This window comes from Lissotriton vulgaris, chromosome 1_1 (genome assembly GCF_964263255.1).
Source record: "Lissotriton vulgaris chromosome 1_1, aLisVul1.2, whole genome shotgun sequence".
In the NCBI taxonomy this organism is placed as follows: Eukaryota; Metazoa; Chordata; class Amphibia; order Caudata; family Salamandridae; genus Lissotriton; species Lissotriton vulgaris.
Genome location: NC_141685.1, coordinates 981413933 through 981433957, shown reverse-complemented (window position 1 = coordinate 981433957; position 20025 = coordinate 981413933). Strand labels below are relative to the sequence as shown.

The 20025-nt window shown below is 48.0% G+C and overlaps 1 protein-coding gene across 1 annotated transcript in view; it reads left to right on the top strand.

Moving 5' to 3' along the window:
• Positions 1–20025, top strand: part of LOC147748339 (von Willebrand factor A domain-containing protein 7-like) — a 434333-nt gene that overhangs the window by 405788 nt on the left and 8520 nt on the right. The window contains exon 13 of the mRNA XM_086936415.1: positions 4601–4872. Within this exon, the coding sequence (XP_086792541.1) occupies positions 4601–4872 (272 nt within the window). The remainder of the gene's footprint in view (positions 1–4600; positions 4873–20025) is intronic.

The window sequence follows — 20025 nt, the reverse complement described above, 5'->3', positions numbered from 1 at the left end:
TCAGCCCCCAGGTCACCGAGATCATGGATTGGAATCATGGGGTGGCAAGCAGCGGGGTGAAGAATCAAATAAGATATCTGGGAGTCCAAATAACTCAGAATATTGAAGATATCATAAAAGTAAACTGGAAGAAAGTTTGTCATGAAGTTATAGGTTTGCTTTCTAAATGGGCAAATTTACCACTTAATATTTACAACAGGGTTAACCTTATAAAAATGATTACTTTGCCAAAAGTGACATTTATGTTTAATTTTATCCCACTGATGTTTCAAAAGAAAGATATAGCAAAACTCCAGGTAAGAATAGGAAGCTTTATATGGGCATCAAAAGGTTCCAGGATCTCCTGGAAAAAATTGCATAGGAGGCTTTAAATTGGAGGATTGGCATTACCAGATATACTAGCCTATTGTTATGCCTTCCAATTCAAGAATGTTCGTATGCTGGCCAATAAGGCTGATAATATAATGATTGGCACGCTTTTTGAAGCATTATAGGCAGATGTACCAAATTTTCTTTTTAAATACAGGGATTCAAATTTCTTTTTAAGTGAGGCTTAAGATTTTAAAGTAAGGACTGACGGTTGGGATGTATGTGCGGAACACTCTACAAATCCCATATTTTTCATCATGGGCACCAATTTGGGACTCTCCCGGTACACCGGAGTGTTTGAGGGACCAAATGAGCCAACCTTTGAAAACTGGAGGTATTTGTTGTTGGGTGGACCTTGAGGTTGGTACAAATTTGATGAGCTGGGAAGCATTGAGTAACTGCACCAACGGTCTGCTGACAAGGTTCAAATATTACCAACAAAGCTCTTGGTGGGCTACGCAAGACTGGGCAAAGGTTAAGGATACTAAATCTGACCAAGTAATGAGAACCGGTCAGTGGCGTACGGAAACATCGTTTTGGTATTGGGCCTTTGTGGAGACAGAAGGACATATTGAGAATGAAATTCTAAAATTGTGGGGCGAAGAGCTTGAAAAGCGGGATCTAATGCAAATGTGAAGTAATTCGTATTCTACGCTGCGAACAGTAGCAAAATCAGCACCACGGAAACAAAATCCTCTGTTTACCACATATAGGGTATATTGGTCTCCTGTAAAACTCTCTAAGGTCACTAGCAACATTTATACCTGTCTCAGGTGCATGCAGGCAGAGGCTGATGATACACATATGCCTATGTCATGTCCCAAAATTGTCCCCTTTTGGAATGCAATAATTCTCTTTCTGGAAGAAATCATATTGATACAATTAAAAGTAACATTAACTTTAATTTTTTTTGGATTAAGTTGGGATCAAGAAGTGCAAATTTCTTCTGTAGAATCCTAATTTTTGTTTTATGTAGTCTTGCTGGCAAGACGGGAAATCTGTAAATTATAGAAATCTGGGAATCCCCCAACATTTTCTGATTGCCTCCGTAACATTGTATATATTAGTGAATTTGATATGGCATGCGATTAAAAAAGCGGAGAGAAGGTGTGGACTCCCTTGATAAAGTGGAGAGAGAAGGTAACGTGAGTCCAATGATTATGCCACCTACTCTGTTGGCCATATTATCTCCTGGCATCCCGGTTGGCACAGTTAGTATGCAGAGATGGAACTGGAAACAGCTGTATACTTGTGGGCTATTTTTTCTGGGTCTCGCTCTAGGATCTACAACCAGGGTCCCCAAAATAAGACCTAGAGAGACTAGGAGTATAACCCATCAAGATATTGAGCAAAATGAGGATAAAAAAAAGAACCATGTCATACATTCACCCCAGTACAGAGATCTGGGCCTAAATCCATAGTTTTTTTGCTCACCATGCCATTCCAGTTTGAACCCAGCCATATGGAAATAAGTCTTGACACTGTGCCTCATCGGAACAGTCCAGCCCAAACTGCCAGGCCAGGTCCTCCCTGGACTGGAATCAAGCATCCTAGGACCGGTTTCGGGGTTTCACCCCTCATCAGCCAGGATAGCTTGAATCCAGTGGCATGGAGAGCACAGGACTCACGTCTGGGCATACCCGTCCCACTCGGCGTGACAAATGCAGAAAAAAAAAATTGATAGACAGAATGCAGAACAATGTCATACATTCACCCCAGTACAGAGATCTGGGCCTAAATTTATCGTTTTTCTGCTCACCATGCCATTTCAGTTTGAACCCAGCCATATGCAAATCAGTTTTGACCCTGTGCCTCATGGGAACAGTCCAGCCCTAACGGCCAGTCAGGTCCTTGTGTGTGTTTGCAAAAAGCACACCGTGGTACAATGAAGAAAAGTCACAATACTGACCAGTGCATGCAGATTGAATGTGTGTGCTGGATGTATGTGTTTCTGCAGTGGCACAATGCATGGAGGTGACAGTACTGGAGTGTAAGTGTGCTGAGAATGTATACTGAGTGGGCATGTGCCTATAACGATACATGACATAGGTTCCATTTTGGAAATCCCAGGCCATCCTGGTGAGACATGAGGAGTCGAATCCCCCAGACAGATTTGGATATTGCTGCATTCCTGTGAGCTGGGTGGGACACACACTGGAGTTAGGGAGGCATAGACTCTCTCTTTACACTTTTGATTCAGTAATAGATACAAGGGTGGGGCCTGGACACATCTCAGGAAGGAGATGGGGCTAATAAGGAAATCATAAAGATTAGGGCTGGGATTAACCTTTTAATGTACATATCACTGTAGCTGACACCCAGGTGTGAACTCTGGTCACTCCAATGAACTGTGTTGTGGGGCAGTCAGCTTTGGAGTCTTGCATGCTGTGACAGACAGTCTTTCATGAGGAAAGAAAAAAAAGAAAAGGAGTACATTTCAAAAGAAGCAGATACCGACCATAACACTGGAAGACTCTGACCCTAAACCACATTTTGCTGTTGGAAAAGGATTATATGAAGGGAAGTATGAGATTTCAAATGTTGTCCTTTGCCAAGCAGCCAGATTGGCTGTGTGAGAAAGGGAGTTTCTGCAACACTTTTGACTGTGACCAGGACTTGGGCGCCGAGGCCTGCTATTCTCCCTGCTGGTTTAGGGGACACCGCCCTGTAAAACCAACATAACCTGCCCTGTAGCCTGGAGTGACAGTGCCTGCCTACTTGCCAAGGCCAGTAAGCCCTGTGATGAAGTGAAAAGTGTTCGAGGGAGCCAGGTCTATTTTCGAGACCAACCGAGAGGACAACTGAAACAAGGTGTTAAGAGAACAACTGAGCACTGATCAGGTTGTTGTCCATGTGTATGAATTGTCTGGTGACCACCGTATACCAGCACAGGGCTGCCGTGATATGGGCCATGCAAGGAGTGTCATGCGAGGGAGCACCAGGCATGCACCCCCTTGCTGTAAACACTGGAACAACCCTGCAGTGCTGCTCGAAGGAGAGAGTCTGTGCATGCCTGGTTCTGCCACGTGTACCTCGAGCAACCTGACTTCACCAAACAGGGATCAGGACTCGGAAGTGCCTGTGGAGGTGCACTCGCTGCACTGCTGACCCCTTCTGTACTGCTGGAGTGGGTAAGACTGAAACTGGGCCTTTGTGGCCCCGGAAGGAGTCGCTGTTAATGGTGCTGAGGCACCATATACACATTTGGCTAAATCCTAAGGAGTCAAAGGGGAAATCTTGAGTAAGGTCTATTAGTAAGCATTCCCTGAATGCGGCCACCAGTGAATGGGAATAATCTAAACCATGTTATAAGTAAGAGGGTAAGACATTGATTCACTTGATAACGACTAGTACCCCAACCTAAAGGGGATTGTGTTATTGCTCACCAATGTTGCTATCCCTTTGCATATGTAGAGTTAGAAATAAAATACTTCTTTTTCTACAAAAGTAGGTATTTGACAAGACTTTGATTTACAGTTAGTACTGTACGCACTCTGAGTTATGAGTTGTGTTAACTCATCCGTATTTGCAGGCCTTCTGAAGGAGCCTTAGATGTATTGTTCACATCTACCACAGAAAGGCAAGTGCAGAAGGGGTATTTAGCCCAGTTGCTCAGGATCCGTAGTGGGTCAAGCCCTGGAACATCAGGAGTAAAAGGCCTAAATCACCACTGTTGGACCCAGTAGCCCTTGCATGCAGCATGGCCCTCTGAAAGGGGTTCTGACATGTTCCTAAAGCTACCTGTCTCATTCTATAGAAATGTCTTACCTTCTGTTAGAGCACTTTGATGAACTAAAGTGGTATATCACCACATGGACTTTAAATAGTGGTAAATCACAAAATGGTTACATTAATCTTACTAGTAGAAGTTTAGTTATCACCACCTAAATACAAAGTACTAGCACATTAGTAAAATGAAGAAAGTGAAAGAAAACGCCAGCTAGGAGCTATATCTAAACCGTAAGTTTTGCAAACAGATGCCCTGCCACAGGCCACAGTGATCAAGTTAATATTGCACTGGACTATTCCTAGACATAGAAAACAGTCATTGGATTATGTGAGTGATACAGAGATTGCCTTTAACCACCATTACAGAGGAATATATGCCACACAGTGAACAATTCTCAACAACTGCTCCTGGGTTATTATTTCTGTGCCTAGAGTCAATGTACCTCTAACCTTCACTTTAACTGTTTACCTTCTGACACTACTGGCTTTTTCTCTTTTGCAGGTTCGGAAGCAGTAATGACACTGTCAGTCACTGGACTTACAACCTATGACTCGTACAACTTTCACAGCATCTCCCTGATAGACCTCGAGGGCAATGAACTCCAGGCCTTGGAGCTGCACCCACTGCCTCAACCTGGAGACTACTGGGCTGAGCTCAAGGCAGCGCCGTCCCAGCCTTTCACAGTCGTGCTTCGCGGCGTGGACACCCTCACTAATCTGGTCTTTCAGCGGCAGTCAAGCATCACGCACAGACCCTCCAACATAACCTTGAAGGTAGGGGAACAAACACGTTGGGGCATGAACGAGTGCCCTTAACTGGAATAGAGGGATTCCCTGTACCCACTTTAAGAACCAGGGCGATATTGCGGCATAGCAGGGTGATACTAATGAACTGCAGAGTAGCGCTGTAAACCGAGCGAAGTCAGGAAAGACCTGGTAGCTGTTGTGTTGTGGGTGGTGCGGCACACTGAGATTACTAGGCCCAGCATGTGGAGGCCCCAATGATGACTCTTACACAGGGATGCGTGTTACTGGTCTGCCCGGCATCACCAACTGCCGTACGCGGGGCAGAGACCCTTTTTATTACAGCACGTCACGTGTCCTGACGTCCTACGCCCGTCATATCACTGGCGTAGAAAACACTAGAACACAACATTCCTCCCCAACCAACAAAAATGAACGTTAAAGTTTTCGGAGCTTTCTCTTTTAACTTGGCAGTCCCAGAGTTCTCAGTTCTGCTTTGACGAATGAAAATCTTACAATAATTCAATCATATAAAGGGAACAGTCTTACTTGAAATAGTCTCGGAGTCGACATTAGGGCGGGGGGTTTCTTCTTAGCCGGTGGTGAGAGGCCCCCCGGCCCGGGGTGAGGCCAGCCCCAGCCGGAGACGGCACCTCTTGGAGAGCGGGCTCAGGATCGCCCGCCAGTCGGTCTCCCTCATGGCTCTCCACCTCAGCTGGACAGGTATTCTCGCCAGCCGGCGCCTCCTGATCTTCTCGGAAGCACACTGGGCTCTGTGTCATGGGCGAGCATCCTCGTTCTGGACTGGGTGTTGTCTGCAGTACTTGTGCCGCTGGGGCGGCGATAGTGTCTTCTTCAGGGTAGTACTTCTTGAAGTGCGACACGTTGTGAGTCACTGTCTCTCTGCCCCTGGCGGCAATGACCCTGCTTCCCTTCACATTAATCACAGTCCATGGCCTTGGCGCGATTTTTTAGTAGCACTACGTCACCTCGGGTGATCTGCGAGGCTCTGGCCCTTCTCCGCTGGCTGACTTGAGCGTATGCTTTCCTTCGCTGAGTTTCTATTTGACATTCATTCGTGGGATCAGGGCGCCACCGTGGGTGATGAGGTATGGAGTCGGTGATAACCCGGCCCATGAGGAGATGTCCCGGGGCGACCCCCTTAGTGGTGTGGAGGGTCTACCGATAACTCCTCAAGAAGGTGAATATGGCCAGCTCCAGTGCCTGCCCTTTGTCATGGGCAATGCGGATGACTTTGTTGAGTGTTCGCATGAACCTCTCCACTTCGCCATTGGCTTGTGGCCATCTTGGGGTTATTCGGCAATGTTGAATGCCTACCGCTTTGAGATAGTCTGCCAGTTCTTGTCCCTAAAAAGGAGGACCGTTGTCTGTTCGTAGTACTCTCATCAACCCGTGGGCGGCCATGATTTTCTCCAGCTTGGGAATGACTTCTGTGGCACTCGTGGTGGATACTATTTCAACCTCGGGGTACTTGGAGTGGTCGTCGATGGCTACCAGGGTGTGCCGGCCATCCGGAAGGCTGCCAAAGTCGAGGCTGATGCACTCCCAGGGAGAGTGTGGCCGAGGCTTCACAATTACCGGTGTTGCTCGAGACCCTTCCCCCGTCACCTGGCAGGCTGCACAGGCTCTCACCGTGGCTTCTACAAGGTCATCCATGAGGGGGAATCATACCTTTGTTCGCAGTCTCGATTTGGTCTTGACCATTCCTTGGTGGCCTATATGAGCTAACTGCACCACCTGGGCAGTCTGTGCCTCAGGGGTCAGGATCTTCCACTCTTCCTTGGCCTTGTGCCAGTTTCCGCTCCCCAGCGCCACTCTGGCCCTTTGTAGACACTCATCCCTCTGGGTGGCTTCCGCAATGCTCTCTACGGACATTGGCAAGGGGCACGACCTGGCGGTGACATATCTCACGTATTCCTCGGTGTCGGCGGCTTCCTCCATTTCTCCAGGGGTAGCTGCTCGGGGATGTCGGGATAGGTAATCGGCCGGGTTCCGAGATCCCGGTTGATACTCCACTTTGCAGTTGTACTCTTGTAATTGTAGCATCCATTTCTCAATGCGGGGTGGAGTTTTGTGGAGGTCCCCGAAAACAGAGCCACTAGGGGTTTGTGGTCTGTGGCAACTACGAAAGGCTTCCCATAAATGTACAGATGGAAATGCCGACACCCCAAGTGGATGGCTATCGCCTCTTTTTCAATTTGGGAATATCTTCTTTCAGTGTCCGTGAGGGACCGACTGGCGAACTTTACCGGGGTCCAGTCTTCGTCCGCCCTCTGCCTTTGCATCAATACGGCCCCTAGTCCCACAGGTCCAGCATCTACTGCCACCAGCCTCAGCTTCCAGCGATCGAAGAAGGCCAGTGTTGTAGCTTCGGAGAGCGCGTCTTATATTTCCTGAAAAGCTTTTGACTGCTCAGGTCCCCACTTCCATGGTGTGGCGTCTTTCGTGAGTTCTCTCAACGGCAGTGTTAGGTTAGCCAGATCCCGTATGAATCGGCCACAGTAGTTTACCATGCCCAGGAAGCTCCGGACTTCCGTGACTGAGGTGGGGGCTGCGGCTTCCTTAATGTCCTTGACCTTGTCCGGATCCGGATTGACGCCGTCGATGAAGAAGTTGTATCCAAAGAACTGTAGTTTCCGCTTCAGGATTTCACACTTCTCACGATGCAGTGTGAGGCCCGCTTCCCGCAATCTCCAAAGTACCTGGGTCAGGCGACTGGTGTGCTCTGGTATGGTCCTGGCGTGCACCATGATATCATCGCTGACATTGATCACGCCTGGTATGTCAGCAATGAGTTCCTGTATCACGTTTAGGAATACCTCAGCCGCACTGGATACTCCGAAGCTGAGACGTGTGCATCGGCGGAGCCCCAGGTGTGTGGAGAAGGTCGTGATGTTGCGTGACTCCTCATCCAGCACTAGCTGATGGTAGCCAGACCGCAGGTCCAATTTGGAGAACCAGCTAGCTCCAGCCATCTCCCCAATCAAGTCATCGATGGTGGGTGTTATGTGTCTTTCTCTCTTGATGGCGGCGTTGGGGAGACGCATATCTACACAAATTCGCACCGCTCCTGGTTGTTTGGGTTTTCTCGTGACCACAATGGGTGACACCCATGGAGTGGGGCCAGACACTTTCTCTATGATCCCGGCCGCCTCCAGCTTTTTAAGTTCTTCTTCTACCAACGGTCTCAGATGGAACGCAATTCGGCGGTGTCTCAGAGCTAGCGGCTGCACGGTCGGATCAATGTGGAGATGCACCTCCTTCCCAGTGAACTTCCCAATTCCTTTGAACACATCCGGGAATTCTGTTATTAGCTGATGGATTGATTCCTGATGCACCCCAAAGGCGAATGTAACCACCCCCAGATCTTCCGCTGTACGGCAGCCCAAGAGCATTTCTTGCCCGTCCTCGGACACAAACACGTTGGCGGTCACGGCCTTGTCACCATGTGAAATGGATGTCTTGAATTTTCCACAAATTTTCAGTGGGGTGTCTTGCCCATATGCGAATACAGTGGTGTTGGAGGGGCTTAGCACCGGCGGTGGATCTAGAGTCTGATGTAGGGTGGAGGTCATGAGATTTATGGTCGCACCAGTGTCAACGACGGCCATGACTTCCTGAGCACCTACCCGGATACTGCACTGCGGTAGTCGTCTGGCTCTTTGGGTGGTGTTGCCAATCATGTGCACTTTGTGCACCGTTCTCTCCTCCTCCTCATCATCGTCCATGTCACTTTGGCTGGGGTCCCCCTCCGGCACATCGTTTACTACCTGTCGGGGCTTGCAAAACTTCTTCGACCGACAGACTTTTTCGAAGTGGTTAAAGCGCCCACAGCCGGAGCACCTTCTTCCCTTGGCGGGGCACTCTGTCGCGGGGTGTGGTGTGCCCCCACAGTATCCGCACGCCTTTGGCGATGTCCCCGTGGCACCTCCTGTGCCTTTTTGTTGGTCCATTTTTGTCAGGGACTTGACAGTTACCTTGTTGACTGGCTCGGCCTTCACTGGCGCTTGCAGGGCCGCCTCCATGTGGGCCGCTCGGGCCTTTGACAGTTCTTTGGTGCGCCCCAAGGTCAGAATGTTGGCTAACGGTTTGCCAGATTCTTCTAGAATACGCTCCCTGAGGTTGGCAGAGGCGCAGCCTTGTATTATCTGGCTGCGTATTTCCTCAGTAGTGTCTGCGAATCCGCACGTAGAAGCTAGGTTCTTCAGCCGGGCGTGATACGTGTCTAACGACTCTTCCGGTAGTTGTCTTGCCGGACGGAATATGAATCGCTCATAGTCCTGGTTGGTCATGGGCTCAAAGTGCGCGTTCAAGGCATTAATCAGCGAGTGGTGGTTCTTTGGTGGCGCTTCCACTAGGGTTTTCGCTATATTGTGGACATCTTTCCCTCCCAAGTGAAGGACCATAGCACGTTTTTGTTCTTTGTGTACTTTGGTGGCTTCGAAAAATATTAACAGGCGGTCTACCCAGTCCTTCCACTTCGGGGCCAAGGACGATGGAGATCCTTCCACAATGAATGGTTCGATCGGGGGTATGGTGGCCATGTCTCTTGAAGCAGCGCACCGTTCACCAGTGCGTGCTGGTGGTCGTAGGGTGTTTCCACTATGCTATTAGACCGGTTCTGCACTTGGTTGTGCCTATGCTTTTTAGGGCTTATGCCCTGTGCCTGGGTTTGACAATGCTTGCTGGCTGCTGGGGGTTTTCCTCCTTTTGCTGCCCTCTCGCCTCCTGTGGCCCGCCTTCTCAGCCGTTTTGGAGTTGCCTGTGATCTCGACGTGTTTTCCTGTTCTTTCGGCAGCCTGGGGGTATCCTCTAGGCCTGTGCTCCCACGTGTTTGTGCGCTCTTGCGGGCTGGGCGAGTGCTCCGTGGCTCCCTATGTCATGTGCTGCGTCTGGGGGTGTGCCCACCGCCTGGGGGCTAAGCGCTTCTCTCCTGCTCGGCACTTTTTCCAGGCCTCGCGCCTGTGCAGGGAGGGAGGAGGAGGGCCCGCGGCTCGTGGTGAGGGGTGTGCGATGTGTGCCTGGCCAAGCTGAGGATTGTGGTACTTCGCAGGTGCACCGCAGCTCACTTCTCACATTTGCCGTCACTGCGGCATCACTATATGCCTCCAGGGCACAAGCACCTCAAGCGGATGTTCACGCTCGTGGCTGCCCTGATACTGGTCCACCATGCAGTGAGGGCGATCCCACCCTCGTCGCCAGCTGTTGTGTTGTGGGTGTTGCGGCACACTGAGATTACTAGGCCCAGCACGTGGAGACCCCAATGATGACTCGTACACAGGGATGCGTGTTACTGGTCTGCCCGACGTCACCAACTGCCGTACGCGGGGCGGAGACCCTTTTTATTACAGCATGTCACATGTCCTGACGTCCTATGCCCGTCATATCACTGGCGTAGAAAACACTAGAACACAACAGTAGCAGCATATGGCAGAGTGTGAGGGAGGAAATGACGTGCCACATACATCGGCAAAAGAGGCATAACAGCATTGGATGATGATACTAACTAGAGAAGGGAGTAGATCGTATTATGTTTCCAATAACTGATTGGAAGGCATTATGTATGAAGTTGCTGTGGCACAGACATTCTAGTTCAGTGATTACTGACTCACATTCTATGCACACCCACTCACCAGGCATTATTGCAAAGTAATTATTAGCAATGCATTTTGGTGCATAGTACCTGATATGCTGATAATTTGTGTGCAGTAATGAATGGAAGGGGACGCATTCTGTGCACAGATCCAGGTATGGATGGTGTACCCAAAGTGAATTACCGCTGACTGGGAGGCGCAGCCAACCCTAGAGGGAGGGCAGCTAGCCTAGTCCATGGGCAGCAGACAAAGTGCACAGCAGCAGCAGGTGGGGGGCACACCTAAGAAAAGGCCAATGAGGGACCAAGGCAGTTTTGATGTAAAGGGCCCCATCGGGTAGAGAGGGCGTGTTCACAAGAATCGCTTAAAGGGTGACCTGAACAAACAGTCCACAGCTGAGTCCCACCCACACCAGAGAAGGTGGGTGTCACAGCCGTAGGTGCCAAGGGGAACGGTGTCACAAAGTATAACAATAAATATCTTCACATAAGGAGGGAAAAGGGCATTTTCCCGAACAAGGTCCTTGGGATGCCTTACGGCAGGGACTCTTGAGGGCAGACAAATGGTAAGAAATTCAGCCCAAGCATGGCCATGGGGCCAGGAGCGCCAGACAGTCGGTAGCAAGTTAAAGCCTCGAAGCTGTGACCCGCTGCACCATGTGGCAGAACTGGAGCTGTCACTGCGTTCGGAAAGTGATTTATGACAACCTTGAAGTGTGGTGATTAATATACAATAAGCATAGGCATACATGAGCCCCCTTGCAGCCATCGCACGCCAACACAACCTGAACATCATCTCCTACGCCGATGACACCTAGCTGATCCTCTCCCTGACCAACGACCCCGCCACCGCCAGAGCCAACCTACACGAAGGGATGAAAGACGTGGCCGAGTGGATGACGACCAGCCGCCTGAAACTGAACACAGACAAGACGGAAGTCCTCACCCTCCGCCTGGGACGACTCCTGGTGGCCCCCCGCCCTGGGCAACGCACCCAAACCGACAGCTTCATCCTGGACTCCTCCCTCTCCATGACCAGACAAGTCAACACCGTCTCCTCGTCCTGTTTCAACATCCTGCGCATGCTACGTAAGATCTTCCGGTGGATCCCCACCGAGACCAGGAAGACCGTCACCCAGGCCCTCGTCACCAGCCGACTGGACTACGGCAATGCCCTCTACGCCAGAACCACCGCCAAGCTCCAGAAGAGACTCCAGCGGATCCAGAACGCCTCGGCGAGACTCATCCTCGACGTCCCCAGACGAAGCCACATCTCCAGACACCTGAGAGACCTGCACTGGCTCCCGATCAACAAAAGAATCACCTTCCGGCTCCTCACCCACGCACACAAAGCCCTACACAACCAAGGCCCGACCTACCTCAACAGCCGCCTCAACTTCTACGCTCCCAAACGCCACCTCCGCTCGACCAGTCACGCCCTTGCCGCCGTCCCCCGCATCCGCAGAGCGACAACAGGAGGAAGGTCCTTCTCCCACCTGGCCGCCAAGACTTGGAACTCCCTCCCGACCGACCTACGCCTGACCCAAGACCACCTCTCCTTCAGGAAGAAGCTCAAGACCTGGCTGTTCGAGCAGTAGCGGAACCCCCCCCAAGCGCCTTGAGACCCTCCGGGTAAGTAGTGCGCGATATAAATGCCTATGATTGATTGATTGATTGATTGATTGATTGATTGGATGTACATTGTGTAACCTGTTATGAAAATGCCTTATGCTGAGGTACATGATAAGCCAGAAATTAGTATGTTGATGACCAATGCCATCATGACAAAAGTGTACTAACTTGTTTTGTGAATAAACTGCGGCTGTTCTAGCAGCACAAAATGTCTTGGTGTACAAAATTGATGGGAGAGAAGGAAGGGCGGGAGGGCCCGTGACTTACTCACACAGCTGGGGGTGGTGGGGGGGGGGGGTAATATTCTGTTCACTCTACCTAAGGTGCTGGCACACTATCAGTAGAATAAACATATTCAACAGGCGTGTTGTTGGTGCACAGTAACTGATGGGCACGCATTACTCAGACAGACAATGCCCGCCTGCCTTTCTAAGCATTGGAATCTGTGAATAGATAGGGACACATTGACTTTTATGGGCATGTTTCTTTATTTTGACACCAACATTCTAGCACAATGCTGTCACAAGAAGATATTGTCACTATGCTGACCTTTGTACACCTAAACTTCAGGGAAAAAGCAGTAGCACATGAATCAAGTTTACAATATTCATTTGCACAGGAATTCTGAGATGGCGCTTAATTTGAGACGGTGTCAGAGGGAAAGACACACAAACGGAAAATGAGGTAGAGGAAGATGAGATAACGTTACCAAGAGCGAAAGCAGGACCCTGCAAGAGTGAAACATAGGTGCTTTGTGTGCCTGGTAGTAGATTAAACAGGCCTGAGGTGGATTGGAAACTACACAGTTTTGGCATTGACATTTAATAGTGCAGGCCGCGGACTTCTGAGCAGTGCTTTGAGGGACCGGCACTCTTTATTTTTGTAAAGGAAGCACTGTCTGAAGCACTGTCTGAGAACCGCATACAGCTTGCACATACTTGCATTTTAATTCTGATGGACGTATTCTGTCAGTATGAATTCTGGAGGATACATTCTTCTGTCCCACGAATTATGATGGGCAAATATTTCTTTGGTATGAATTATGCTGGACATATTCTCCATTCACATGAATTCCAGTAGAACTATTCTGCTTGCACCTTTCGGGTGGGCATACTCTTGATTTGGGTGGGCCTTTGCTGCTATTACCATAGGATGGATTGTGAAACCTATTTTTCCTGACACGAGTCATAATGTACAATATTTGTTAGTTGGCAGAATTCTTTAGATTGGCCTGCTTTCTTCTGTGGCACAATAAAATCTTTTGTTGTTCCCTGGTGTATGACAATCTATCAATCAATAGTTTGCATTAAAACCTATTGTTACTACTACATACAAAATGCTGAAGAATAATATTTACACATCAGCTCAGAAAAGAGTGATATTCTTACACGTGAAGTACTGGATATTCATATTAGGACTCCATCATAAGAATATGCTTGAATAAGAGATTGACGGACGGGGTACTACGTCACAGTGTGACAGATATCCTATCCACCTTTTTAAACGTATATTACACTCTAACCGCCTGATTCATCAAGCTTTTTTGCGCTCGCAAAGGGCCAGATTCTGAGAATCTGACCCTTTGCGAGAGCGATTTTTGCATTTGGGATTCAGCATCCCAAATGTAAAAATCGCTAATTGCGATCTCGCAATTTTGCGAGGAATTACATTTAAGGAATCTTTATTTGAGTATGGCCCGCATTGTTGCAAGTGAATGCCTTAATTTGAAAAGCACCCTGTCTCGACCGCAAAGCCCAGTAAAAGCTGCTATTCGAGGTATTATGTTGAAAGGGGTAGGTTCTCAGTGTAAACGATGCAAATACCTCTAGAGCAATATGCACGTAGAGTCTACATTGTAGACTGTTGGCACGGGATGCACTTAATGTGAACCACATGCTGTGCTCTACAGAGAATGCACATCGACGTGTTACAGCTTGTGTCTAACTTGGAATAATGGAAAGTCTGTTCACTGGATGGTGAATAAACGCATCATCAGCAAATGAGTTTCACTATGTTCCAATGGGAATACCTAAAAAGGTGAAAATTAGAATGATAATTGCCCAAAACTAGGAGGAGCTTTCCTTTTAGTGATATGAAACATTATGTTCTTGCCACCCTAATTAGTTCCCTCTTCCTGCTTTCAGTTGTATTCCACAAAGCAGAGGTGGGAAAAACGATCTCGAGCAGCTTCCTGTTTGTATGTCTCACATGGACGACGTAAAGTGAAATCAATTTTACATAAAGGACTTTAGAAGTTTCTTGAGGTGGTGAGGTGATATATGCTTTATTTCGATACATAAATATCTTAAAAGCAGTACATACATTAAAAATACATTCTCAAGGCCAAGAATAAAATACATTGTAATTTAAAAAGAATAAAACAATCGGAAACTATTACAATAAATAGTTAAAAAAGAATTAAATTGAAATGGAAAGCCTTTTTGAACGGATCACCCATGCCCATTTTCAAAATTTTGTAACACCACAGACAATGGGGGAGGATGTGCCAGTCAGTAAGATACGGAGGGCCAAAAAATGCTGGCGTGTACCTAAAAGTCTACACAATGGTATGAGCCAGCGCCTCCTTGGAGCACAATAGTCCAGGCATTCAAAAAGAATGTGTGCCGCGGTCTCAACAGTCATCCAGACCCAGCTCCCCCAATAGACTCTTAACATCCCTTAGCCATTTTATTCGATGCCATCCCTCCATTGCAATCACCTCAGACAGGCCTGCTGCATATGAGGCTAGCTCGGGGACCCTCCACAAGGGAGCCCACAAGAGCAAGGGCCGGAGTCGCGCCTGGTTCGCAATTGGTCTGCAGCCCAAGTCGAGAAGCACTGGGACTGTAGGTGTGCTTAATGGAAGAGCCATAAGATCTTTCGGAAACTTACTTTCCGCTTTTGCTAATACCTCAAGGTTTGAGGTGCCCCACAACTCCACCCCATACAGGGCGGCAGTAACCCCTCTAGCTTTGTAGATGTCTATAACCGGGGAGATGCAATGTTTAGAGGATGAGCGATGTTCCCTGAGTAGGACGCCAGTCACCCTTTTGTGGCTGAGCAGCATCTTTTGAATATGTGGGGGTCCATCCCATGGAATTGCTGAGGCGGATCCCCAAATAATCAAACTCGCAGACCCTCTCCAGGGGAACAGTATTTAGAACCGGGGGGGGGGGGGCTAGCTTTTTGAGAAGGTTCATGGTCAGGAATTTGGTCTTCTCTACATTGATCGTCAAGCCCCTGAGAGTGCAGAACTCCTGGAAGCTGTTGAGGAGCTTTTGGAGACCCTTGGGTGTCTTTGCAATGAAAAGGGTATCGTCGGCAAAGAGCAGGGTGGGGATCTGAGTGCCCGCCAGGGATGCAGCAGCATCTGCTGGTTCTTTGAGCAGGTGCTCTACCACACCATTCACATACAATGAGAATAGTGTGGGAGCTAACACACATCCCTGGCGGACGCCCCTACACACTGGGATCCTATTGGTTTTCTCCCCATTCGTGCCCTACCGCACCTGTGCATAATTGTCTGTATGAAGTTTAATCAAAAGCGACAGGATGTAGGGGGGCAGCCCCAGCCCCTGCAGAACCCTCCATAGCTCCTCCCTAGGTACTAGGTCAAAGGCAGTCTTCAGGTCAATGAAGGCCAAATAAAGACTGCCCTTGCCCAGCACCACCACTTTCCAATACAGGAGCATCAGCCTGAAGGCCTGTTCGATCGTCCCAGTACCTGAACGGAATCCCGCCTGAAAGTCAGACAGTATCTTGTGGTTATCAGCCCATTGGAGGACCCTCCCCAAAATCACCTTCCCGACCACCTTTTGGGAAGAGTCGATGAGACTAATGGGCCTGTAATTAGCGGGGTTGCCCCGACACCACTTTTTGAATATCGGGACAACCCCCACCCCTTTCCAGGAATCAGGTACTAATGCGCCCTTCACAATTGCATTTAGTAGTGTAGCGACCAGATGTCCCCATTCCTTGGGATCGGTTCGTAGCAAGTCATCTGGTATCCCATCCGGCCCAGCTGCTTTTAATGGGATCAAGGACTTTATTACGGCCTCCACCTCCCTCGCGGTAAAGCCATCAATGCCACTAACAATAACATCATCCTCCAAGGAAAAAGGCTCACTAAGGTCCCCTTCAGGTTGAGAATACAGGGCCTCAAAGTGGTTGTACCAGATCTGGACGGGATGTTACACGCAACCAGCGATACAGCTGGCCTATTCCTTGTTCTAACCAAGCTCCAAAGGCCCCTTGCATCCTTTCCCTTGCTTGCTACCAAAAGGTCTTCACAAAACGTCTCCTCCCACTCCTTTTTCGCTGCCCTTAAGGTGTGGGAGTAATCCTTCCTTGCTGTCCTAATTGCTAGTTGGGACCTGGATTTGACTGCCCCTATCAAGGCTTTTTTCATGGTCCTGCATTTTTTCGTAAATCATCCCTGTCTGTTCATGGGTTTAGACCTGTTAGTCGCACCAAAGGAACTACTAGGTGAGATGAAAAGCTTACTTAGGGCCCTACCTAGTTAGGTCACAAAAAATCTGCGTGGCCTCCTCAGGCGCATGAGACAATGAGCCTAGATTGCTCTGGGCTGCGGCCAGCAGTGCCCCTATGGCTGTGACTTTCTCAACAGATAAAACGAGCTTGGCCCACTTCAGTCGCCTCCCACAGTTAGATACACTGGCCATCTAGGGGTTGGGAGGATAGAATATAAGTAATTAAATGACTTATATATATTTTAATGCTGGACCAGCCGGTCCTAGCTTTTGTACAACAATGATACTTTGTATCTCCCAAACAACACCGGCTGGTCCAGCATTAAAATATATATAAGTCATTTAATTACTTATATTCTATCCTCCCAACCCCTAGTTTCTCTCTTTCAGTGTTTGCAATTTTTTTTGTTGTTTGTGATAAAAATGTTGGTATTATTTTTTCAATAATTGTTTTATTTAATGTCTGATGTGAGAATACTTTCTAATGTGTGACATAATGGTTTCTAAATGTGTAAATAGTCTTTGCCTTGAATGTTTGTTAAAGTTTGTTTAGCCTCGTAAATATTTGCAATCAATGTCTTTTTCTGTCAGCAATTCTTTGAAAATATAAAAAATACAAAATGATTTACACAAAGTAATGGTGTCTAGGGAAGCGACAATAAATTGGTTTCTTACCATGTATCAAAAAAACGTATTGAGTCACTGTGGTTTGGGTACTTTGTGTTGTTCACTATTGATATTAGGTCTAGCCCTCACCACATAAAGGACCTAACCCCTTTTGTTCCCAACTAGCATGTCATCAAGGCCTAGGGGCTCAAACGTACAATTTAGATCACCCGCCACCAAAATGCACGATTTTTTTGGCCGCTGCCTAAGGAGATCTTCCAAAAGAGCAATGATGGGCGATTGTACACCTCCCCTAGTACCTCTAGCATAGATATTGAAGATGTCTAGGAGCAGCCATCCCCGAGAATCCTTTAACGTGATGTTGAGGATATCAGGTGAGTTTGTGGGGTGCTCCTTCACCCTGCAATCTAAAGAGACAGCAACCCAAATGAGGAGACCACCCGAAGGGCGACCCCTCCCTGACAAAGGGGGGACAGCTGGAACAAAGTGGGATGAATATCCCACCTTATGACAGGGCTCCCTACCCCACGTCTCCTGGAATATACAGATGGAATATCCCTCAACTAGAGCGTTCCAGTCAGGCAACCCCAACTTCCTATCGATTCCTGCGATGTTCCAGCTGAAAATCCTGAGGACTGGATCCGCCACAGCTGGGTCACCGCCAGAGTCGAAGCCTCCTCCACCCTCCAGCAGGTCCTGGGTCGTTAGGCTACCAACCCCACCTTGCCTCCCGGGAAGCTGATTACTCTCTGGTATAGGGGTGGGGACTACTATACTAAGGGGGAGTGTGCCATAGTCAATGGTCAGCCCACTCAGCTCAGTGACATCACCTGAGTTACCGACTCCAAGAACCTCCCCAACGATACCGTCAGTTCAATATCCTGGTGGTCTCCACCCAGGCGATGGCCAGACTACCTGAGGGTGGAATTGTGGATTAGCAGGAAATTCAGAATAGGCAGAGCTATTGCTCCAACACATTGCGAATTCTCGTTCAATCGGGGTAATGACTGATCTTGGATAAAAAAAGGTTAGGTCCACTATACCAATTCCTGGGCCCCCGGGATTAGGTTTATAATTGCAGATGGTTTGTGCTACTCTACTATCCCTGAAATTGACCACCACACAGTCTCCTTCCAAATGCTTGTGACCATAACCCACCCATCCCACCCTTCTGACTCCTATAATTTATCCATCAAGGCCCCTAGGAAGGGGTCTGTTGGACTCTAGCCAGTGCAACGTTTTATTTTTTAAGGCTTGATGGGAAGTTTCTTGTCCACCAACCAACAACCTGTCCCACACACAATACCAGTGACGGGGCGAAGTTCGAAAAGTTTCCTAAAATGAAATTCAGCGGAGCGTAAACCACAATTGGCAATCCAGAGATAGACAGATAAATGGGAAGCCAAGACAGAGCTGGCCACTTCTACATTGAAAATAAGCACTGCCCAATTTAAAAGAAAGAGTTCTCACACACAACAGCTGAAGAATCAATGTGTAAGGAAACCGTACTTCAACAGTACGCCTCAGTCTGAAGGGAAGTGATGTATCAGCAAAACCAACGAGTTAGGAGGCAGTGTAGAAGGACAACGGAGGTAGCCAATGGTAATTACATTAAAACAGACAAGGGAACCCTAAAGGTATGTTTGCAGGGACCTTGGGTAGTCTACATATTTTACAGAACAATGGTCCCTACTTATGCACAATTTCAAACTGATAATCAAAACACTTAATAAGTGTAGTGTTTACTGTCCAGCCGGACAGAAAGCTTTTTATTAAGCGTATAAATTCAAAAATATATAAAAGTTGTAAGAACACACAGTAACAAGTGGGCACAGCCGTGACCCACAACATAAAGGACAGAACAACGAAAGCAATGGCCAAAGGGCAAAGCTACAATAGGTCTGTGAACTTGTTTTCAGTTTTTACAGACATTAATTTTTTTGAAAACCAAAACGTTGCATTTTTACAGTACTTCTGTGTCATATTGCATAAGAGGTTTTTTCAAAAGTCGACGACGTTTCGATGCCTCACTACACTCTGGGCATCATCATCAGGACAAAAGAATGCACATTGTTGCCCTATAAATTGTTATCACTAAGCCTTTCTGTACGTAAGATGAAATACAGTTTCAGTAAATTATAGAGTGGCAAGTAGCTCGTGGTGATATCACGGAGCAGTCTCGTTAAGGGACAGCTTAGCAGAAGGTATGGTCTGCCCGTGGCATGATAGCCCGTTTCGGGAAACTGGAGGCTCAGTGGCGAGTGCAGCAAAAAAAAAATTCATGTCTGTAAAAACTGAAAACAAGTTCACAGACCAATTGTAGCTTTGCCCTTTGGCCATTGCTTTCGTTGTTCTGTCCTTTATGTTGTGGGTCACAGCTGTGCCCACTTGTTACTGTGTGTTCTTACAACTTTTATATATTTTTGAATTTATACGCTTAATAAAAAGCTTTCTGTCCGGCTGGACAGTAAACACTACACTTATTAAGTGTTTTGATTATCAGTTTGAAATTGTGCATAAGTAGGGACCATTGTTCTGTAAAATATAATGGTAATTACAGGCAGGAGAAAAGTCGGTATTATTGATTACTGCAGATTTTGCAGACAGCGCATGTGCGCTGTAGCTCGACCTAAAAATGTCTAGGTAGGTGCAGAAAAAGCAGTGGCGTTAAGAAAGAATGCTTGTTTAGTGGGTAGACATGCGGTTTCGTGGTTCTAGGAGTTTGTGCATGAAGGTTGTGTTCGGATAGACGTAAAGCCACTGGAAGGGAGTTTGAGGCAGCAGAAGCTCAGTGGCCCCTCCACTTACCTGCAAGGTATG